General features: G+C 38.3%; 2 protein-coding genes across 3 annotated transcripts in view; one reads left to right on the top strand and one right to left on the bottom strand.

The window, feature by feature from the left end:
* The window catches only part of THOC7 (THO complex subunit 7), a 62,628-nt gene that overhangs the window by 17,485 nt on the left and 20,954 nt on the right, over positions 1-24,189 (bottom strand). Inside the window, exons 2-8 of one of the 2 annotated variants that reach the window (XM_039477070.2) lie at positions 23,023-23,140; positions 21,807-21,934; positions 21,417-21,503; positions 19,761-19,818; positions 18,795-18,861; positions 18,612-18,681; positions 17,324-17,653 (exon numbers count right to left, since the gene is read on the bottom strand). In XM_039477070.2, coding sequence (XP_039333004.1) covers positions 17,586-17,653; positions 18,612-18,681; positions 18,795-18,861; positions 19,761-19,818; positions 21,417-21,503; positions 21,807-21,934; positions 23,023-23,140 — 596 coding nt within the window. In that variant the 3' untranslated portion in view covers positions 17,324-17,585. Of the gene's footprint in view, positions 1-17,323; positions 17,654-18,611; positions 18,682-18,794; positions 18,862-19,760; positions 19,819-21,416; positions 21,504-21,806; positions 21,935-23,022; positions 23,141-24,189 lie in introns of those variants that run through there. The other variant, XM_039477071.2, reaches the window with a different exon arrangement.
* On the top strand, positions 1,768-15,803 carry C8H3orf49 (chromosome 8 C3orf49 homolog). The gene is made up of 5 exons (XM_039477067.2): positions 1,768-1,893; positions 6,095-6,414; positions 11,025-11,146; positions 15,043-15,156; positions 15,606-15,803. The coding sequence occupies exons 1-5, from the start codon at positions 1,769-1,771 to the stop codon at positions 15,801-15,803; spliced, it is 879 nt and encodes a 292-aa protein (XP_039333001.2). The 5' UTR covers position 1,768.

Genomic DNA, 24,189 nt, shown 5'->3' on the forward strand with positions numbered 1-24,189 from the left:
GGCGTGGTGGTGCATGCCTATAATCCCAGCTACTCGGGAGTCTGAGGCAGGTGAATCGCTTGAACCCAGGAGGTGGAGGTTGCAGTGAGCCAAGATCATGCCATTGCACTCCAGCCTGGCAACAGAGCGAGACTCCATCTCAAAAAAGGAAAAAAAAGAAAAAATTCATCTCATTCATCTGGATAATTAACAGAATACAACAGAATTAAGACAGGAGTGCCAATAATTGCATGAAAAACATTGGCCTGTTGCTACAGAAAATATTCATGTATTCATTTATTCAAGTACCTGTTATTTATTGTGCTCTGAGGATGCAACAGATGAAGGAAAACAGACCCGGGGGGGAGCACATGTCCATTTGGCCAAGCATATTAGATACGCTCTACTTCAGTGCTTCTCAAATGTGGTACAGAGGAACATCTGCACCCAGTCTCCTAAAATATGGATTCCTGGGTCTCATTCCCTGCCGAAGCAGAATTTCTATTTCACTTGAATTTTGCCATAAAACTATGGCTCGGGCACTATGAGTATTCCCACTTTAGGGATGAGCAAACAGGCATTAACAGGTTAAAATGAATTGACCAAGGTCACATAACTAAGCTAGAAATGAGTATCCAGGCATAATTCCCAAATCCACTTCCTTAATCCGTCAACATTATACACTTCATTCTATACCATTTTAAAGCTCTTTCCCCCAGTACTGAAACATACAAGACCCTCACTACTACAGGAGCAGTCCAGGATCATCAGCATCACCTGGAACTTTGTTAGGAGTGCGAATTCTTGGATCCCACCCCAGATGTACTGTATCGAAATCTTCATCTTAAAAAGACCTCTAGGAAATTCGTGTGCACTTGAAAGCTTGAGAAGTGTACTCTAGATTATTGATTAATGCAAACACAGAAAGCAGAGTAATTCTTGTAACTTCCAGAACCTTTCTAGAAGTTTCTCTTCTTAAACATCTAGTTACTTGACTGAACAACTCAAAGCGCCAGAGGGTGACAGGAATAAATCCTAGTGTCTGCTGCCACCTTGTGGTGAGAGGTTTCATTCCAGGCAGAATTCGCTCTTCACCACGAAATAAATGGGGCAATGTTGGACGGGAGGGGTGGATCAGGTCAATTCAGCAATGTACTTTGAGAGACCACTACAAAATTCCAAGATGTAATGAAAACCACCCTTGGGGCACATTTTGAGATGTCCAAACAACAACTGGCCTTGTCATATGTGTTCCACGGGACACAGAGAACATCGACCAGCTGTAACTGAGAGATCTAACAGCAGCTCAACTTTTGTTAATCAACAGATCGTTGGTATTCCCACAGGTCCCTTCCCCTTCAAAGTTCAAATATGCACTTCTGAATGTGGCGGTCAATTAGTGCACGGGTGTTTTTTGTTTGGTTTGGTTTGGTTTTTGTTTTTTTCCCCATGCAAATGCCAGTGTTGAGGCAATCAGATAATCATTTCTTCATTTGCCTTGCTGGAGAATCTGTGAAGTCTTCCACAAAGAGCTACGGAATTTCACACAGCTCTGTCAAATACATCATTGGTGACCTCTGTGAAGCTGTAAACAGGGTCAGTCCCACAAATAATGTCTCTAACACTTGGAAGGGAATAAGGGAAAGATTCTAAAAATTTCCTATGTATTTTATTCCAAATAGCCCAGACCTTGACAGTACACTCAGTCACTGGATGATTTTGTATTGAAGTCCGTAAGTTCAAGAACTAAAAGAATCCAAAACGGCTGCTACAGATGAAGTTGACAGCAATGGCCCGACGTCAGCTGTATCTACCAGAATCCTTTAAGATTGCCTATGGAAAAGTTGGACAGTACCGAAGATTCCAGCAACTCAAGAAGAAAAATGGCTCATTCAAAAGGAAGGGGATTGAAAGGTGGGTAATAATTCATTTCGCTTTCTGTCAAATGAGAGTCTTCGGATTTTGCGTGGTGACATGTCCTTTTAAGCGTTGCATTTCGAAGTGAGGACTCTGGATGGATTGGCAGAAAAGGTACTGCATTGGATCAAGAAATCTAGTGCAACAACGTAAGCTTCATTTTATGATCAGAAAGGTCTTAACTGTAACAGGGAAAACCTTTCCTTTCCACTTGAAATTGAGTTTTAATGTGGCACAGGAGACTAAAATAGGTAGTGATCCTATGTTGATATTTCAGCATCAGAATTTTAGACACCTCACATGCCATGAAAATAGTATTATTTTGAAAAGTGATTAGTGCCTTCTTCAAAATAGGTCCATCCATGATCAATGCTTTCTTTTTCCTATTCCAGCAATTCTGGCTGCTGAAATATGTGCTAATCACATTTCACTGTGGACACATTGTTTAATGTAACATTAAAACTGTCTTAGAGCTGCTTTTTTTCTTGCCAAGGACAAAAACCATAGACAGGTATGAAACATCCAAAATATAATATATTTTAATCTGGAAAGTCAGTGTGGTGATTTATTTTCTGGTTTCTTCATGCTTCTCTCTTAACAGGTCCATGGACTATATAGTTCAGACATGTAGAAGTGAGGTGTTTTAATGAGTCCCGGAAGCATCAAAAGCCAAGCTTATGAACTTCCATGGACAAAATGAAATACTACAGAGATTCCCACTTTCAATGAAATGTAGGAGATCCAGGGAGAAGCAATACAACCAAATAAATTCAGTACCAACAGAAAAATATTTAAGAACTTACGAAGGGGAGGGTTCTGCTCATACCAGAAGTTGCGGCAGTTGTATTCCTAGGCTCTGGAGCAAAATCACCTTTGTTAATTATGTTTCAGATAGATTAGAGAGGAGGGTGGAGAGGATAGGAATGGTGAACACCTTCTAGAGATTCTGAGACCACTTAGAACTGGGTTTTTAACCAGAGGGGTTGCATGGATGGTCTTCGGGATTCCTGAATCTCCGGAAATTGTATTTGCATTGTTCTGTGTCAAAGTGTATGTGTGTACATGTTTACAGTAGTAGAATCACTTAAAAATTAAATTATTCGCCAGGCATGGTGGCTCATGCCTGTCATCCCAGCACTTGGGGAGGTTGAGACGGGTAGATCACGAGGTCAGGAGTTCAAGACCAGCCTGGCCAACATGGTGAAACCTCGTCTCTACTAAAAGTACAAAAATTAGCTGGGTGTGGTGGCACACATCTGTAATCCCAAGCTACTCAGGAGGCTGAGGCAGAAGAATCGCTTGAACCCGGGAGGCGGAGGTTGCAGTGAGCCGAGATCACACCACTGCACTCCAGTTTGGACACTAAAGCAAGACTCCAACTCAAAAAAAAAAATTAAATTATTATTAAAGGAGTCTCAGAGGGATCTACAGGAGATTAATACTAGCCCATAAGTTATCTTCAGGCAAATTAGGAAATGGTGCTCCCTCCTCAGGACATTTCTCTACCGTCTGCCAGAAAATCATTATAACTATATACACAACCCTAAAGGCTAAATTGAATGGCACCCCCTAGAAGTCATGTGTAAAATTTGCAGAAGGGAGGCTTCTGGTCTCCCAGAGATTCATTTCCTTGGTCCCAGAAGGGAGGCTGCTAGTCTCTCCCTTATTTTGCCATCTAGTGTGGGTTCCCTCCTTGCCTTTTACATTTTCCCCACTATTCTGATCCACATGGTAATAAAAAGCATCATTTACTGAATGCTTTTTAAGGTTCCAAACACATGAATTATTTCCTTTTATTTTCACTATTCTGAAAAGGCTATGCCCATTTTCAAATGAGAAGACCAAAGCTTATAGAGATTACATAAAATGGCCAAGGTAACAGAGCTAGGAATTGTCCTGAGTTGAACCAAGACCATTTAACTTTAGTATCTGGTCTCTCACTAAACTACTTTCCATGTATAATTATAGAAAAAGGCGGAATGATTTAGGTTCCGTTTAGAACAGTGTTTTCCTGGAGAGTAGTATACATGCTACTGATGGTACATGAGATATTTTAGGTAATATATAAAGAACATTGTTAATGGTTATAAATTTGTTTTAATCCCTATTAGAAATACATGTTACGGCTGGGCGCGGTGGCTCACGCCTGTAATCCCAGCACTTCGGGAGGCCGTGGTGGGCAAATCACAAGGTCAAGAGATCAAGACCATCCTGGCCAACATGGTGAAACCCCGTCTCTTACTAAAAATACAAAAATTAGTTGGGCGTGGTGGCATGTGCCAGTGGTCTCAGCTACTCAGAAGGCTGAAGCGGAAGAATCACTTGAACCCAGGAGGCGGAGGTTGCCAAGATTGTGCCATTGCGCTCCAGCCTGACGACAGAGCAAGACTCCGTCTCAAAAAAAAAAAAAAAAAAAAGTTATATATTTAATATAATGTAATAGCATAAAATAAAACCTGGGATTTTACCCAGAGAAATGAAGATTTATGTTCATACAAAACCCATACAAAAATGTTTATAGCAGCTTTATTCATAATAGCCCCAAACTGGAAACAACCCAAATATCTTCCAATTAGTCAATAAACAAAATGTGGTACATTCATATCATGGACTATTACTCAGCAATAAAAGGATATGAACAATTAATATGCAAAACCCAGATGAATGCCCAGAGAATTATTCTGAGCGAAAACAAAGCAAATCTCAAAAAATTACTTGATGTATATTTCCATTTACATAACATTCTTGAAAGGACAAGAATTATGCAAATGACAGATTCGTGGATGCCAGTTTAAGAAAGAGGGGGCCAGTGGAAAACAGGTGTGGCTATAAAACATGAGGGATCCTGGTGTTACTGGAAATGTTCTGTATCCTGACTATATCAATGTCAACATGCTGATTGTGAAAATATAGTTTTGCAAGATGTCAGCATTTGGGGAAACTAGGTAAAGAGCACACAGAATCTTCCTGTATTTCTTAAACTGCCTGTGAAATTATAATGATCTCAACATTAAAATTTTAAATTAAAAATCACCTAAGATTTCACGGGTATTTTTAAAAAGTTAATTGAGGAAGAATATTAGGTAAAAATTGTATCACGGTATAGGTGATATTCTAGCATAGTGGTTAACAACACAGACCTCAGGATCAGATCATCTGGATATAAATTATTTAGTCTCTCCAAGCTTTAATATCTTCAGGTGTGAAGTAGAGATGAGAATGCAAAGATTTAATTATGTTATACACATGAAAGCACTTGGAAGAGTGTTTAGCACACAGAAAGCTATCAGGAAGGCCAGGCGCGGTGGCTCAAGCTTGTAATCCCAGAACTTTGGGAGGCCGAGGCGGGTGGATCACGAGGTCGAGAGATCGAGACCGTCCTGGTCAACATGGTGAAACCCCGTCTCTACTAAAAATACAAAAAATTAGCTGGGCATGGTGGCACGTGCCTGTAATCCCAGCTACTCAGGAGGCTGAGGCAGGAGAATTGCCTGAACCCAGGAGGCGGAGGTTGCGGTGAGCCGAGATCGCGCCATTGCACTCCAGCCTGGGTACCAAGAGCGAAACTCCGTCTCAAAAAAAAAAAAAAAAAAAAAAGAATATTGTAATAAAATATGCCAAAATTATGAAGATGGTACACATAGTCACTATATATGAGTTAACAGTATGTTATCTAAATGAGTGTTCTATGTAAATGCAGCATATGTGGGGACTTGGAGGTTATTCCCGATTGACTATCCTAGCAGACTCTCTCATCTTTTATTACTTTCACTTTGAAACTGCCAAATCTAGCAAAAACTATCTCAAATTTTCATTAAAATAAGATCGCCAAATTGCCAATATAAGTTAGTGGATTCCAAGAGACAGACCTGGATTAAAGTCTGCATTCAACCCTTGGTCAATTAATTTAACCTATGTCTCAGTTTACTTGTTAGTAAAATGAAGATAATAATATAACCTACCTCTTATAGTACTGTGTTTAAATTAAATAGTGACTGGATTACTGTATTATGGTAACAGAACACCAAGTAGTTGCTTTGGCTTTATTTTTCTGTGATTTGATTCTTGTTCTCCAATTTCACTTTTTTTTTTTATTGTATAGTTTATTCACATTTGAAGTTTGTGTTTTAATGATTTAAAAGTTATTCACTTTTAATGTTTCAGTTCCCCCAATATGAACTATTTCTGTTTTGTTTAGATGGCATAGAGCTGTGTCTACCAACTTACTAAAACAAAAGGTATTGGTCCCTAAAGAGGAATCATCCAGTGAGAGTGACATGGAATTTCACGAAAGCCAGCAAAATCAGAAAAGAAATTTGATGACGAAAGTGAAGACTGCTTTTGGGAGGATGCTGTCCTACAAGTATAGAAGCAAGCCAGCAAGTGCCAGCAAAGACAGCTCCACGGACCATGAGGAAGCCCTCCTGTCAAATATGCAGAGCCTTCTCCCTAGGATTGCTAAGGAACTTCCATCTCCCAAGTTATTTACAACAAAAATGAGAAAGTTCTCAGAGAATGGTAATCAAATTTGGGCAATCTGTCTGTCATTGGGTTGAGGCCAAGAGGAAAAGTGAAATTAGGATGAATTTTCTTGCTACACTAGTATGCCATCCCTGAGGAGCTGGTCTGAAAGGCAGAATCTCAGGACCTACCTGGGCCCTTCTGAGTCAGAAGCTGTATTTTAGCAAGATCCTAAGTTGGCTTGTATGTTCACACCATTTTGCTTTTTGTTTTCGTTTTTTTTTTTTTTTTTAGACGAATCTTCTCTGTCTCCCAGGCTGGAATGCAGTGGCATGATCTCGGCTCACTGCAACATCTGCCTCCCGGGTTCAAGCGATTTTCCTGCCTCAGCCTCCTGAGTAGCTGGAACTACAGGCGCTTGCCACCACGTCCAGCTAATCTTTGTATTTTTAGTAGAGAGAGGGTTTCACCTTGTTGGCCAAGCTGGTCTTGAACTCCTGACCTCAGGTGATCCACTTGCCTTGGCCTCCCAAAGTATTGGGATTACAGGTGTGAGCCACGATGTCCAGCCTTGTTCATACCTTTTGAGAAGCACTGAATTGGATTGCCTTGGAGATTCCTCCTAGTTCAATTAATCACTGGTCTAATCAGTATAAAGTCACCTTTTATTTAAATATATATGCATAAATACTCATCTATAAGTTCGTGTATATTTATATATACATATACATTGGAAAAGCAAACTCAAGGAAGATTTTCGGTTTTGTTTCTGGAGAACGCAGTGATACAGGCTTTCACATGCTACTTCTAATAGTGGAGGGGGTAGTGAGAATTAAATAAATAAAATGTATGACTGGTAAGTCATAAAGAATGCTTGCTTTTATTGCATCTACTTTCTATGTACTGTGTGGAAGAATCAGTATTGGAACTCCTAACTAAGTTGTTTTTGCAACTAGCAATACTGTCATTTGGCATCCTACGAGTTATGACTAACAATACTACCAATGTTTGCATTCTCATCTGCAGCTTTTTAAAAAATTAATGAAGTCTAGGCCAGGATCAGTGGCTCACGCCTGTAATCCCAGCTCTTTGGAAGGCCGAGGCAGGTGGATCACTTGAGCCTAGGAGTTCAAGACCAGCCTGGGCAACATGGTGAAACCGTCTTGGCCAAAAATACAAAAAAGAAAAAAAAATTAGTTAAGCATGGTGGCATGTGCCTGTAGTCCCTACTAGGGGAGCTGAGGTGGGAGAATTGCTTGAATCTGGGAGGCAGAGATTGCAGTGAGCCAAGATCATGCCACTCCACTCCAGTCTGGGAAACAGAACGAGACTCTGTCTCAAAAAAAAAAAAAAAAAAAAAAGTATTTTTATAGCATTTTTATATTTACAGAAAAATTGAACAGAAAATATAGAGTTCCCATATATACTCCCCCTTTCCTGACCCCCACAGCTTCTCCTGTTATTAACATCTTGCTTTAGTGTGGTACATTTGCAATTGATGAACCAATATTGATATTATTATTATTAATTTATGTATTTATTTTTGAGACAGAGTCTCACTCTGTCACCTAGGCTGGAGTGCAGTGGTGTGATCTTGGCTCACTGCAACCTCTGCCTCCTGAGTTCAAGCAATTCTTCCGCTTTGGCCTTCCGAATAGCTGGGACTATAAGTGTACGCCACCACGCCCAGCTAATTTTTGTATTTTTAGTAGAAATGGGGTTTCACCATATTGGCCAGGCTGATCTGAAACTCCTGATTTCATGATCCGCCTGCCTCAGCATCCCAAAGTGCTGGGATTATAGGCATGAGCCAGCAAACCTAGCTGATATATTATTTTTATTAATGAAAGTTTACATTAGGGTTCCCCCTTTATATTGTGCAGTTCTGTGGGATTTGACAAACACATACTTTTATGTCATATCTTGTCATGACATGTATCCACCATTATAGCATCATACAGAATAATTTCACTGCCCTATATGTCCTTTGTAGCTTTTTAATGTCTTTCACAGCACAGAATCAGGAAACATATTGCCCTTACAGTATATGTAAATATATATACAACCTCACATTTTACACACCATGATCAGGCAACAAACCTGTTGTGTGCTTTTCCAGGAAAAAAAAAAAAAAAAGCCTGATGGTTTCCAGCTGGGGTTTCACCATGTTGACCAGGATGGTCTCGATCTCTCGACCTCGTGATCCACCCGCCTCAGCCTCCCAAAGTGCTGGGATTACAGGCTTGAGCCACCGCGCCCGGCTCCAGCTAATTTCTAACAAACTCTCTGTTCTATAAAAAGCAGTCACTAATACAAGTATCCAAGCATCTAGCAATTACCTGGTATGGATTGACCTGTGTATTTATGTTAAAAATAACAAAGAGGATATGCTTCTATATTTCTGGGGCTGGAATTGAAGAATCCAGCAGAAAACAGAGGATCAAATTTCTACTCTCAATCTGTGCACTGGTTTATTTTTATCTTAGTTGGAATAACAAATATGAACTAAGATTTTTCCAGGAATCAGGCTTATCTTTTAGGATATAGCTCAAATATTATTACCCTTCGTTGTGGCCCCAAACCAGCTGCTTTTCCCTGCTGACCTTCAAAACATGTTTTTACCTATTTAACAAATATCTGCTCAGTACTTATTATATGACAGCCATAATATTTGGGATAGAGTAGCACATAGGGCAGACATGGTCCCTCCCTCATTACAGCATTGAGGGGCTTTCAAACATGCAGAAAATCACATTTGTTCCAAAAGCAGATGCACAGAATGCTATTGAAAGAAATCATGGGTACTCTAACTTTAGAGGAGGGGGCCTCAGGAAAGGCTTCCCTGAAGAAGGGACAACTACATTGAGATCTGAAGGATGGCTAAGACACAAGGACGGCTTACACAAAGCGGAGTAGGGAGAACAGTTTCCAAGAATAAGGGAGAGCATGTTCAAGTCACAGTATCAAGAGATCACCAGGCACAATTAGGAAATGAAAGAAATCCAGGGAGGTTGGAAGACAGAAAGCTAAGGAGAGGCTGGTTGAATGGGGTAGTAAGGGTGTCTGTCACAGGACATGTTGGGAATTTTTAACTTTCTTCTAAGGGTGATAAGAAACCATTGGATACTTTCAAGCTAGGGATTTACATAATCTGATTTGCATTCTTAAAAGATAGCTTTCCCTGTATAGTGTAGATTGGATCAGATGAGGGTAAGCACAAATGCAGGAAGAAAGATAAGAACCCTTACATTCTTTCAGGCAAGGAATGACATTAGCTTGGATGATTAGTCATGGCAGTGGGGAAAGGGAGATAAAAGGAGAAATAAGCACAGGTAGAAGTTCCAAGATTTGGGGAAGAGTTGGACAGTGAAGGGGAGGGGAGAGGGAAGAATTTCTGGATTAAGCACTTGCTTTGAAGGTGGAGGCATCATTCATTGACATTAGGAGCAATGGACCTGGATTGAAAAGGAAGTCATGAGTTCCGGCTAGACTTGCTGACTTGAGGTCCCTGCCGAATAGCCGAGTGGAGGTGTCCAGTTGGCTAATGTATTCACTGAGGTCTGAGGCTCCCAGAGAAGTCCTTATCAATGGACTTGAAGCAACAAGATGATTTTAGGTGTGCACAGAGCATGAAGGAAGAGTGTTTCTCATTGTGATCCTAACACATAGCAAATTGCAAACACCCCTTCCTCAATGGTGTCATCCTTTTGAATACACTGAGGAAAATGTCTCATTTAGTGGCTTTTTTTTTTTTGGACTCTCCCTCTGTCACCAGGCTCGAGTGCAGTGGCACGATCTCAACTCACTGCAACCTTTGCCTCCTGGGTTCAAGCAATTCTCCTGCCTCAGCCTCCCAAGTAGCTGGGACTAAAGGCACACACCACCATGCCCAACTAATTTTTGTATTTTTAGTAGAGACAGGGTTTCCCCATTTTGGTCAGGATGGTCTCCATCTCATGACCTTTGATCTGCCTGCCTCCGCCTCCCAAAGTGCGGGGATTATAGGCATGTGCCACTGCACCTGGCCTAGTGACCCCCCAACTTTTTCTTAAGAAAAAGAGAGTAACCTCAGGTTTAGTGCCTTCTGAAAAAAATTACATAGCTTTGTTTTTAGCATAGTAATTGTAATGTCTATTTATGATACTAGTCTTAAATTTTTGGTAGTTTTAAAGCTTCCTTTATAAATGCATTTATTAAGCACTGAATTGATGTTTTAAAATGTAAAGGAATCCAAAGTTCACCTGGCGCTTGGACATGGGAAAGACCAATCACATGGTATGTAAATAACTGAGCCTTGAGCCATATTTCTGGAGGATAGAACATTTGCTTTAATCCACAACGAATACTCAAGGGAGGGCCTTGTATATTAAGAAGGTTACTTTTCTAATTCCACAGTGGTCCAGGGAAAAAACTTAAGTCTTGAAGAGAGAGAGAGGTGGCTACCTTGTCAAGACTGGGTTGGTGTCCTTGAAGTCAGGACCATAACGAAAGCAAATGCATGCAGAGAATGTAGAAGATTAGGAAGAGCAAAAAAAAAAAAAAAAAAAAAAAAAAAAGCCACTGAAACAGCATGTGATGCCGTCTTCAAAGAATACTGTGCTTTTAAATAGGAAGAACGTGTTCCTCATTGTGATCCTCACAGACTCCTTTTTCCCACTTTCTCTAAGCGACTATACAGCTTGATGTAGAGGCAGAGACACAGGAGATAACCCGGGGAAATACACTCCTACGGGCCAGGAGAACCACCAAGCGGTTATCTGTGACATCTCTTCCTTCAGGACTGCAAAAGGTAAAACGCTAAACAAATTGGCCTCTCAAGACTTACATGTAACTCAGTGTTTAGAGATTTTGCAAAAACCAAGTTCTCTCCTACCGTGACTCCTCCATAATAGGCCCTTTAAATCTGCTGTTTGTGTTTCCTCTCCAAGAATTTAGGGTACTCTCTGGGTCAGATTCCTTTACTTCTAAGCTCAAACTCTTCACCTTCTACTACATATGGGCAACAGTGGAGTTTGGATTTTTATACTGACTTTCTCACTCTTCAAATGTTAGTATATTAGCAATCTGGCCTATCTGTGCATACTATGTAGAGTGGAACTCATTAGACCAGCACTGTCCAGTGGAACTTTCTGTGAAGATGCAAGTATACATTGTCCAATATAGTAGCCATTAGCCACATTTGGCTTTGAGACTTTGAAATGTGGTCAGTTCAATTGAGGAACTGAATTTTCGATCTTTTTTTTTTTTGAGACGGAGTTTCGCTCTTGTTACCCAGGCTGGAGTGCAATGGCGCGATCTCGGCTCACCGCAGCCTCCGCCTCCTGGGTTCAGGCAATTCTCCTGCCTCAGCCTCCTGAGTAGCTGGGATTACAGGCACATGCCACCATGCCCAGCTAATTTTTTGTATTTTTAGTAGAGACGGGGTTTCACCATGTTGACCAGGACGGTCTCGATCTCTTAACCTCGTGATCCACCTGTCTCGGCCTCCCAAAGTGCTGGGATTACAGGCTTGAGCCACCGCGCCCGGCTCAATCTTAATTTTCATTGAAATTAAAATGTAAATAGCCACATGTACAACATAGAAAGTGCCCATAGTTGATCTAGGACTCTCCAAACCAAAGCTTTTACTTATTCATAGGTATGAATGGTTTTTGTTTGTTTGTTTTGAGACAGAGTCTCACTCTGTCACCCAGTCTGGAGTGCAGTGGCATGATTTTGGCTCACTGCAACCTCCTCCGTCTCCTGGGTTCAAGTGATTTTCCTACCTCAGCCTCCCATGTAGCTGGAAGTACATACAGGTGTGAGCCACCATGCCTGGCTAATTTTTGTATTTTTAGTAGAGACAGGGTATTGTCATGTTGGCCAGACTGGTCTAAAACTCCTGACCTTGTGATCCACCTGCCTCAGCCTCCCAAAGTGCTGGGATTACAGGCATGAGCCACTGTGACCAGCCAGGTATGCATGTTTGAGCCTAAATTGCTCAGATTATTTTTCAGAAATAGAACCATGAACTATTATTATTGTTTTAAATATAATAAGACTTACCTTAAAGTTATGTTCAAAACTCTGGTCTAAGTGCTTTAAAAATATCAACTTGGATAATCCTACAGCCCTGTAACATAGGTAGCAATATTAACCTTATTTTAGGGATGGTACTGAGAGTTTAATTTGTCCACGTAAGTGACAGAGCCAAGTTTCAAACCCAGAAAGACCTGGCTCTAGAGTCCTTAGTTGTAATTGGTATGCTATAGACTAACTGTACTGTCCAATATGCTAGTCAATAACTGAATGTGACTACTTACGTTAATTAAAAGTGCAGTTCCCCAATTGCACTAGCTACATCTCAAATGGCCAATAATCACACCTAGTTAGTGGCTGTCCTATACAGTACAGATAGAGAACATTTCCATCTTCACAGAAAGTTCCACTGAACAGTGCTGCTCTGGAACACCACTGTCAGAGTGCACTGATACTAGTTTTGATTTTTTGCCTTCTATGTGCTAGGTTCATATTTATTGTGCCCCTATTATGTTTTGGGCAGTTTGTATGTTTGGGGGCTATAGGGCGATCCAATGGACATGGTCTTGCTTCTGTGGAACTTACAGTTAAATAGAGGAGACAGACATTCAACCATGGTACTGCCCAGCAGTGGGATAAAGCTAATCTTTTGAACAAATGTTGCTGGAACAAGTGGGCATTCATATAGACAAAAAATGAAAATTGATCCCTATCTCACACCATATACAAAAATTAATTTCTGTTCTGTTATAGATTTAAGTGGAAAAGGCAAAAATCTTAAAATTTCTGAAGAACAGTAAGAATATTTTCATGACTTCAGAATAAAGACTTCTTAGGACACAAATAGCACTAACCATAATAAGGATAAAGATGGTGCAATTTAGCTATGATTAAGAATTTCTGTCAATCAAACAATGTTAGATCACAGGTTGTCAAGTAGCTATAAAAATGTTTTGTTTAGCCCTCAGAATATTCTCAAAAATATATCTGAATTGGCTGGATGGAGCGACTCATGTCTGTAATCCTGGTACTTTGGGAGGCTGAGGTAGGAGGATGACTTGAGCTCAGGAGGTTGAGACCAGCCTGGGCAACACGGCAAAACTCCATCTCTACAAAAAATATAAAAATTAGCCGGACATGGTGGTGCATGCCTTTAGTTCCAACTTTTCAGGAGGCTGATGTGGGAGGATCACCTGAGCCCAGGGAGGTCAAGGCTTTAGTGAACCATGATCACACCATGGCACTCCAGTCAGGGCAGCAGTGAGACCCCATCTCAATATATATATATCTTTGTATTTGAATTAATAGTCCATATTTATGGCCGGGCACGGTGGCTCAAGCCTGTAATCCCAGCACTTTGGGAGGCTGAGGCGGGTGGATCACAAGGTCAAGAGATCGAGACCATCCTGGTCAACATGGTGAAACCCCGTCTCTACTAAAAATACAAAAATTAGCTGGGCATGGTGGCGCGTGCCTGTAATCCCAGCTACTCAGGAGGCTGAGGCAGGAGAATTGCCTGAACCCAGGAGGCGGAGTTTGCGGTGAGTGGAGATTGAGCCATTGCACTCCAGCCTGGGTAACAAGAGCGAAACTCCGTCTCAAAAAAAAAAAAAAAAAAGTCCACATTTAAAAATTAGGATATTTCGAATAAAATTCTGGGTTTTCAACTTTCTTTTGAAAAATAAAAAGATTGGAAAATACTAGGCCAGTTTCTCACGGGAACAAGCAGGAGCTGCACCAACTTACAGCTGGAGGTGTGTTCTCTTCGGTCCACACCAACTCCAACTAGTCCTGCTTTACAAAATTTGCCTAGGAACTAGACTTTACAGTAGTTGTATTCAACAAACAGAGAAATAAGGTAGTAACTGCCAAGTATGCTAGATCAGATTAGAGAAGGTTCTGCAAGTGACATTTGAGCTGGGTCAAGCTGGCAGGGCAGCAGTGGTTCAGCAGACTCCATTTGTAAAGGCAAAGGGTAGGACCCAGATGTGGTCCCATATCCTACATTGTGTAGGTCTCACAATAGTCGTAAAGCTAATCATTAAGCACAAGGGGAAGGAAGAGTGAACTAAATAGGACTAAAAAAGGCATATTAGCTTGGAGCCATGACCTAGGAATGATTTCTAATTGCAACACTATTAGGACAGGTACTTGTAACCAGTAAGTCAGGGACAATGGGAAAAGTATCAGGCATGGGGTAAAAAGAACCTAGAGCTTTCTTTTTATGTTTGAAGACATGCCTGCCATGAAAATAAGGAAACCTGCAGAAACGAGACCGAATTAACAACTAGACCCACTAATAATGAGCTTTCTGGGGCACTGGTCCACAACAGCCCCACACTCTCACTGTGCTCAGTAGCTGCAGAGGCAATTTCTTCTTCTTCCCCTTACAAATGACCTGCTTTTTTCCTGATGCTGTATATTCTTTCAGAGCCAGACAATCTCATTTCTCTGCACCCTATAGATCTCTTCAAAGAGAGCTCTGGACACAAAGAAGATACGTAGGACCTGGAGAATAGTATGAATACAGTCTCCAACCCAATGTTGTTATGTGGCAAATGTTCAGTTTATAAGAGAATGTCCCAAGGGTGAGGATTCTTGTTTAAGCACCATTAAGAAATAATGTTGGTAGTTCCTAATCTGATGTGTTTTGCATTTTTACCATAGGGGCCATATTCATCAAAAAAGAGACCACACTTTCCAGCACTTAAAAAAAAGAAGCATCGCATGGAAAACATCCTCCGAAAATCTGATTTGACAGTAGGAAAGCTTCAAATGCAGGTAGTGGACAAAGGCTTTTAACTTTTGTCTCAGAAGCATCAGAGCCAGGCTTAACCGAACACACAGCCCTGGTAGACAGCATGGGTATAGGATGAAATTAATGATTAGCATCAAGAAATAATGCTAGCAGCAGGAGGGCATTCTGAAAGTGGCTAAAGGCTTGCTAAGGACACCTAGAATAATGCTATGTACCTGATAAATATTAAATGAATTCAATTAAAATGAAGGCATAGGTTTCTTTTCAGAAGAACTGAAGTTGTGTTTATCACTGGGTGGTTAATGTATGTATTCAAGCTCCATTTGCTATGACTTGAATTAGAATAACATTTTAAGACTTGCAAAATATCCACCAATTCCTGAACTCATTCATCTCTTAGGAAAAGCAACTATCTCTTTGATTTTGACAAGGCATTCCAACACATGGCTTCATTTCTTTGTATTTGTCATAGGTGGATGACCTCATAGAAACAGTGACTGATAAATCCATGAAGCTATTGGCCCAAAGACATGCTGAGCTTCAACAGTGTGAGTTTCTAGGGGATGAAATTCTTCAGTCTTCTAAGCAGTTCCAGAGGATATCCAAGAGAACCATGAGGAAGTATAAATTTAAAAATGTGTGTTTCCCATGTACCTGCTGCTGCTTCTGACTTTGTCCCTGACTCGTTTAACAAGTTATCTTCCCTAGGCCGATCGTGGTGGCTTACACCTGTAATCTCAGCACTTTGGGAGGCCAAGGTGAGGGATTACTTGAGGTCACGAGTTCAAGACCAGCCTGACCAACATGGTAAAACCCCATCTCTACTAAAAAAACAAAAATTAGCCACATGAGGTTCTGGGTGACTATAATCCCAGCTACTCAGGAGCCTGAAGCATGAAAATTGCTTGAACCTGGGAGGCAGAGGTTGCAGTGAGCAGAGATCGTGCCATTGCACTCCAGCCTGGATGACAAAGCAAGACCCTGACTCAGAAAAGAAAAAAAAGATAAATGTATTTTTAATTCTGGGTCAATATAGCAAATGTTTGTTTCATAATTCTTACTAATAATGGAAAACAGAAGCATTTGTCATAGCACAGCAATTCTACAAAGAAATTTCTCCCATGACTTGCCAGATGAAATCAGAGGAAGCATTTATAGGTATTATGACACTTTTAATATGACTACAACTGAGTTAATTTTAAACTTTCATTTTTAAAGACAAAAATTCTTATGAAAATTACAAAAATGTAACTATCATTAAGGTATGATTCATGCAAAGTGTCATGTTCCTAACTAAAATAAATGGATAAGGATGGAGCTGAACAAGTATTACACACGTAATTCAATACTTAAGAAAATTACAAGTGATTCACTCTTAGCTTAATTTAAAAAAATATTATAAATTCTTTATGTAAGACAATCATTTTTTGTTTGTTTGTTTGAGATGGAGTTTTGCTCTTGTTGCCCAGGCTAGAGTGCAATGGTGTGATCTTGGCTCACCACAACCTCCGCCTACTGGGTTCAAGTCATTCTCCTGCCTCAGACTCCTCAGTAGCTGGGATTACACGCATGCGCCACCATATCCGGCTAATTGTGTATTTTTCTTTTTAGTAGAGATGGAGTTTCTTTATGTGGGTCAGGCTGGTCTTGAACTCCTGACCTCAAGTGACCAACCCCACCTCAGCCTCCCAAAGTGCTGGGATTACAGGTGTGAGCCACCACAGCTGGCCTATGAAAGACAATCTTAACAAACTATTTATTTCAAACAACTCTTCATTTTATCAACATATTTTTTCTATTGAAAATGATTACTAAAGGACAAAACAATAGAGAAAACAGATCAACAAAACAAGAATAATATTATTCACATATTAAGAGAGATATAAAAGGCATATTATTTTACTTTGCATCTTATAATTACCTCTCATGCCAGTGACTTTTAAAAGCATGAAACCTTTCCCCATAATAAGCACATACCACAAACATTTTGCATGTAATTTCACAGGTTCATGGCCCTCCTAAAGCCTCTTCATAGACTCTGTTTTCAGAAGTGTAATTATTTCTAGAAATTGGCCCATTTTCCCATGTACATCCTAGAAACGCCAACTTCTAACCATCTTCAACTTATTTTGTAAGCCAATCAATGTTACCGGTTAAAAACTACCTAGAATATTAATGAGCACAAACATATCCAGCTTAAAAGCATTTTATTAAGCATATTTAGATGTTGCTTCCTACCTTTTAAGAATAAAAACTGCCTTTTAATTAAAAAATCTATACTAAAGTCATTTTTCTTTGTGTGAGGAAATATGAATGAAATGTACATTCATATTTAAAAACAGAGTATTGTACTGCCAAAACTTTAAATATCTCAAGAGCACACCACGTTTTAAACACATTATATTCATGCAGCTATTTCAATATTCTTGGGAATGGTGGGCAATTAGCCTATCTATGGCTTAGGATCTGTTTCCATGCTTTCGTCCTGAGCTTCTTCTACCTCTGAGAGTTTTTCATCATCTGTAATTGAGAAGGAAACATAAAACCTTAGCCAAGTTTGCCTACATTTTATATTTAATGAACACATGAAAACATGTTTATCCTTTATTAACCAATACAATTAAAGCAAAGATGGCTACTAATTGAATCAAACTGTAAAATTTATGTGATAGATTTCACTTAAAAAAAAAAAAAAAAATTCTAGGCAGGGTGTGGTGGTGGCTCAAGCCTGTAATCCCAGCACTTTGGGAGGCCAAGGCAGGTGGATGACCTGAAGTCAGGAGGTTGAGACCAGCTTGGCCAAAATGGTAAAACCCTGTCTCTACTAAAAATACAAAAATTAGCTGAGCATGATGGCATGTGCCTATAATTACAGCTACTCGGGAGGCTGAGGCATGAGAATCACCTGAACCTGTGAGGTTGGGATTGCAGTGAGCCAAGATTGCACCACTGCACTCCAGCCTGGATGACAGAGCACGAATTGTCTTAAAAAAAAAAAAAAAAAAAAAAAAAAAATGGGTCTTAGGCTGTTCTTGAAAACAATCAGAAGATCAGGTAACACAGAATTTCCAGCTATCTACGGTGAATATAAAGAGCAAGTCTCCAGTTCCCCAAAGCACCCAGCACTCAGTGGGTATGCAAATGTTCTTAGGTACTGATTCCTTATTATTGCCTGCCTGGATCCTGAGTTGTTACATTATAGGAATCTACTACAGTGAACCAAGAAAAACTCCAAATCTATCATCCTTCAATTTCTCTTAATTTAAACCACTAGATATATCTTTGAATCTAGTACAAATTAAGACTTTTCTACACATATTCAAGAAAGTTGAACATAAGTATCTTCTAATGTCATCTAGCTATACTGTTCAGAAATTGAAGGTATATTCTCTCTCCAAGAAACATATTTCAAAAGGTACATCCCTGACTCATTTAAAAAATCTTCATAAACATTTATTTTGAGACTATTTCTACTTACTTTCCAATGTTTGCTGAAGTTCATGGATGGTACTAAGAAGAACGTGAAACTGTTTCCGTCTCAATTCCAGCTGTGTTAACAAGAAAAAAATTTATACAAATGATTATCTATATATATATAGATATATATGATGATCTATATATAGATAGATAAATCACAAAGGCTAAATATCTATGCAAATACCTTATCTTCAACACTTTCTTTAATATGTGAGAGATGTTCTAATTCTTTTCCCAGAGCTTCTAGTTCCCTGGAAATAATAAAACAGTGTTACATTTTGCTGAATGGGGGAAAATAATTTACAATTAATAACTAACTTCTTAGTTTAGTAGATAGAATTTTAAAAATACAATTAAAAAAACTTCTAAGGAGTTATAACACTACATTATGGTGAGACTTTCAAAAATGATGATTTCTTCTTAACTTTTAAATATGGACTTAATTAAAATTACATTTTTGGATAAATTTTTAAAGTACAGAAAAATACAGATAATAGAATAACAAGACCCAAGAAATGATACATACTGCAGAGCTTAACTTCAAGGGTCTTTTTTTGTAAAAGAAATAAAACATTGCCAATGAACTCAAAATACCCATTGAACCTTGCCCCTAGTCCTCTCTCCTGGGCCTTTTTCTTTCTTCTACCTCCAACTCAGGCAACCACTGTATCATTCTAATCCTTTTTTATACATATACTTGTATCACTGAATAATATACAGTATTGGCATATAATATTTGAAAGGGGGTTCTAACTTTTATAAATTGTTATTATTCTATATGTGTTTCAGGAATTTAATAATAATTTAAAATTTATTATGTGTTTTTTCACTGATTATGTTTTGAGGAGTGTGTTTTAACAATACATAACTAGTTTATTCTTTTTAACTGAAATTTAATATTTTAATATATGAAGAACACATTCTATTTGCCCACTCTATTTGTCCATATTACATGCATTTATTTTAGACATATAGGTGGTAAGGTCGGAGGAGAATAAATCTAACAGAGAAGTATTGGAAAATATAATGACGAAGATCTGACCCCTCCTTTTGAAACATATTTATTTCTGCAAAAATGAAATGCCTAGGGTAGTATATGAGCATTTAGGTATAAAGGTTAGTTCCTTTCAAAGTAAAGCTCTACACTTACTTTAATGTCTCATGCCTGTCTGGATGATGCTGGATCACTTTTGCCAAAGCATCATATTCTGAAAGACATAAAAATGTTTATCAAACTAAGGGCTTATCAAAACAAAATGTGTAATATCACAAGCCTCTCCTAATCACTTCCCTAGTACATCAAGAAATGAAATCATTGAAAGATGAGTATTAGGCCGGGCACGGTGGCTCAAGCCTGTAATCCTAGCACTTGGGGAGGCCGAGGCGGGTGGATCACGAGGTCAAGAGATCGAGACCATCCTGGTCAACATGGTGAAACCCCGTCTCTACCAAAAATACAAAAAATTAGCTGGGCATGGTGGTGCGTGCCTGTAATCCCAGCTACTCAGGAGGCTGAGGCAGGAGAATTGCCTGAACCCAGGAGGCGGAGGGCGGAGGTTGCGGTGAGCCAAGATCGCGCCATTGCACTCCAGCCTGGGTAACAAGAGCGAAACTCCGTCTAAAAAAAAAAAAAAAAAAAAAAAAAAAAAATTAATTCAAGTTCTACTTTCTGCTCCACTGAGACCTCCAAGATAAGTCATGTAACTCCTATTAAACTTTCTTCTGAAGTGATGAATGACAGGATTTACTTAAAAGCCTCATTAACCAACAAAAACACTGCAAAATATTTTTAAATGACTTTAGAACGGATACTAAGTTGGTATATCTTACTGTAAATAGGGCACTAAAGCTTCACCGCACACATTTTAGACTGAAAAAATAAGCTTTTAAAAAGAGGAAATTAAGCTTCATCTTAATTAGCTAATTAAAAAGTAAAATTCATTGTTTTAGAACTGATCATATTAATTCAATAAAAGTATGATTTTTTGAATACAAATTTTTTGAATTACAAAATAATACATGCCCTGTGTAAATTAAAACAAAGCAAAACCAGAGAAAAGAACCTAAGCCATAAAAACCCACCACTTCAAAATAACCGCTAACATTTTCTATTTTCTTCTAGTTTTTCATATCCATGTAACAATTGTGACTATAAATTATGATTTTTTTTTTTTTTTTGCTTTTCTTCAATTTACATTATAGGAGTAGTGCCTCTAACATTAAACATTATCTGGAAATAGCATTTAGGAACTACATAAGAACATACTCTAACTTAAAAACAAGAGATTATAACAAAACTCAATTTTAACTTTCTAATTAGATATTCTAGATGGTCTATAAATGTTTGCTTGCTTCATAGTTAGTGAAAACTCACAGAGTTTAAATTCTTTTCCATTTCATTTTTTGAAAAGTAGCTCTATTAAACAAACAAAAAAAACCCCAAATCATATATCTAGTGTATTTATGTAAATTGCCTCTGCTGATTAACTATAACCTTATTTAGGCAAAAAGGTCCAAGATGGTAAAAATTTAATGCTGAAGAAATACTGGGAAAAGGGAAAAAAAAGGAGAAAAACAGAAAAGAAATACTTGGATAATCAGCGTAATCCAGCAAAAACATTTTTTTCAACACAGACTTCTTCCTCTATTTTAAAGAACAATATAGTTTTAAGGAATTAAATTTGGATAATTTTTTAAAAATCCAGGTTGATTCAGGCTGAAGATTTTTCCTCACAACATTAAAAACTGCATGAAAATAGTAGTCAGTAACAAAGTATTTGCACATTAAATCCCTCAAAACCCTTACCTTGGCGATTTTTTCGTATTCGTTTTGCTTGAAGAATTTGCTTTTTGCACTCAGCAATTTTTTCATGTGCTCCAGCAATGCTACATTCTATATAAGAAGGTTTTTAAAACATAGTTGTAACAATATCAATAATCCATGTTTAATTTTAAAATGCATTTATAAATTAAATTCTATTGCTAACAAAATAGACACTAGTATTTTTAAAAAAAGCTGTAACCCAAAGTACCATATCATATTAGAATGCACATTTTTGTAGCTAACATTTGCTGTATTCTTTCCATTAATACTGCAATTATTATTCTTTTACCACCAAAGAAAATTGTTAGCAGATATTGTTTCCTTTACACCATACAAAATAAAATTGCAGATAGAAACATTAATATTCTTTACCTATTTCCTTGTAAATTTTTTCATAATTTTCCATTTCTCTGAGATTCATATCATATACTAGTAAAGTTTTGCCCATTGAAAATTCACATTGAGACAGTGTGCTCAGCATACGCTGGTACTGGCTATATCTAATGAGAAAGAGAGAAAACCAAAATAAAGATGTTTGTAGATTGACAAAACTGAGCTATTATAATGCAGGCAAATATTTGCTAATTAAATTATACCAAGTTCTGAGAGAGTCATTTGCTTATTTAAAATAATTCAGAATATCTGTTCCTTAAGTTTTCTTTTTATCAAACGTAGCACACCTGAATTTATAAACTAGTTACACATGCAAAAATGAGACTATTGTTCTTATCAATATATGCTTTCTTCAATTATTTGCATTTTGTTTAAAATACATTATGAATTTTTTATCTTCATAATTCTGTCTCCACAATTTACTCTATAAAATTATTTATGTGAAAAGCAAAGTTTTCTCTCTCTCTCTCTCCATACACACACACACACACACACACACACACACACACACACACACACACACACACACAGTTGGGCATGGTAGCTCATGCCTGTTAATTCTGGCATTTTGGGAAGCCAAGGTGGGCAGATCACTTGAAGCCAGGAGTTTAACATCAGCCTGGCCAACATGGTGAAACCCCATCTCTACTAAAAATACAAAACTTAGTCAGGCATGGTGGTACATGCCTATAATCCCAGCAACTCGGGAGGCTGAAGCACTTGTACTGCTTGAACCTGGCAGGCAGAGGTTGCAGTGAGCCGAGATTGCACGATGACACTCCAGCCTGAGTAATAGAATGAGACTCTGTGTCCAAAAAAAAAAAAAAAAGATTATATGTGTGTGTGTGTGTGTGTGATGTATCAGGTTGGTGCAAAAGTTAAAGATATTGGCAAAAACCACAATTACTTTTGTGCCAACTTAGTACATACGTATACTTATTAAACACTTATATCCTAATGGGTCTGAATTTAATCTTCATTTCTCCTTTCCAATCTGCCTTCTCTATGTTTTATTAAACATATGGGAGGCCTCTGAAGAAAAGAAAAGGCCAAGAAAATTTACTCTTCATTAAGTAAGAGTTGACTCCACTGGACATTTAAGGTGAGTGAAAATTTGATCTATTCACAGGACCTTAATGTATGGGCTAAAATCACGTTAGGACATTGGTATAGAAACAACAGTGAAATAAAATACCCTTCTTCCTGGGACCCAGAGTTGCACCATTTAATGAAACTCTTCACTAGCAGATTAATTCTCCGATCATCTCCAGCACCATCTCCATCAATGAGGAGACGCTTCCGTATGACTTCGTCTGCAGGAAAGAAGGGCAATGTTACCATCTGGCTCTTGGTAACTTTCAAATACAAATAACCAATATCACTGTTCAATTGTTTATCCAAAAGAAAATTATTGAAATGTAAATGTATTTAATACCACTGAACTGTACACTTAAAAATGGCTAGCTAAAAAGGTAAATTTTATTTTATGCATATTTTATGATATTGCATATAATAAAAATATTTATATAGTAAAGAAAAAAAAGTTATTGCATGACTACCGTGTGTCAGGTACTGTTCTAGGGGCTGAAATAATAGCAGTAAAAAGACATCCTTACAGAGTTGGCAGTCTACTGGGTTGTTGAGTGGAAATAATTTTCAGACACAATCAAGGAAATAAGCCAATCATTCTTAGAGAACCTTTTGTGAAATAATTTGCCCAGACAAGACAGAAATCCAATGTTTATGTCTCTGGCCAGTAAGAGGCACTGATAAAAGGAATAGATAGGAAATATTTAAAAGATGTAGTGGCAAACTAGGAGAAAAGAATGGGTCAGGGAAAAAGGAATGAATTTGTTAAATAAACATGTAATTTAAGGCTAGGTGTGGTGGCTCATGCCTATAACCTTAACAGTTTGGGAGGCTGAGGTAGGAGTATCGCTTGAGCCCAGGAGTTCCAGACCAGCCTGAGCAACACAGTAAGACTCTGACTCTACAAAAAATAAAAATTAGCTGGGTGTGGTGGCATCTGCCTATTAGGCCCAGTTACTTGGGAGGCTGGGGAAGGAGGATCACTTGAGCCTGGGAGATCAAGGTTGCAGTGAGGCATGATCTCACCACTGCACTCAGTGCCTATAGGCAACAAAGTAAGATGCTGTTTCCAAACAAATAATATATATCATATGTTATAAATATACATAATATTTATATATTATAATTCACAAATATTTATATTATAAATATATAATATATAATATATATTATTTATACATTATTTATATAACATATTTTATTTATACAAATATAAATATGTATAATATACATGCATATCATATATAATATATATTATAAATATACATATTAT

This window comes from Saimiri boliviensis, chromosome 8, assembly GCF_048565385.1.
Source record: "Saimiri boliviensis isolate mSaiBol1 chromosome 8, mSaiBol1.pri, whole genome shotgun sequence".
Taxonomy (NCBI): domain Eukaryota; kingdom Metazoa; phylum Chordata; class Mammalia; order Primates; family Cebidae; genus Saimiri; species Saimiri boliviensis.

Bases quoted from the DNA above. Each gene is read 5' to 3' on its own strand.
- C8H3orf49 (XM_039477067.2), top strand. From the start codon at position 1,769: ATGGCCCGACGTCAGCTGTATCTACCAGAATCCTTTAAGATTGCCTAT. The intron at 6,415-11,024 runs GTAATCAAATTT...ACTTTCTCTAAG, and splicing joins GAGAAAGTTCTCAGAGAATG to CGACTATACAGCTTGATGTA. The intron at 11,147-15,042 runs GTAAAACGCTAA...TTTTTACCATAG, and splicing joins TTCCTTCAGGACTGCAAAAG to GGGCCATATTCATCAAAAAA.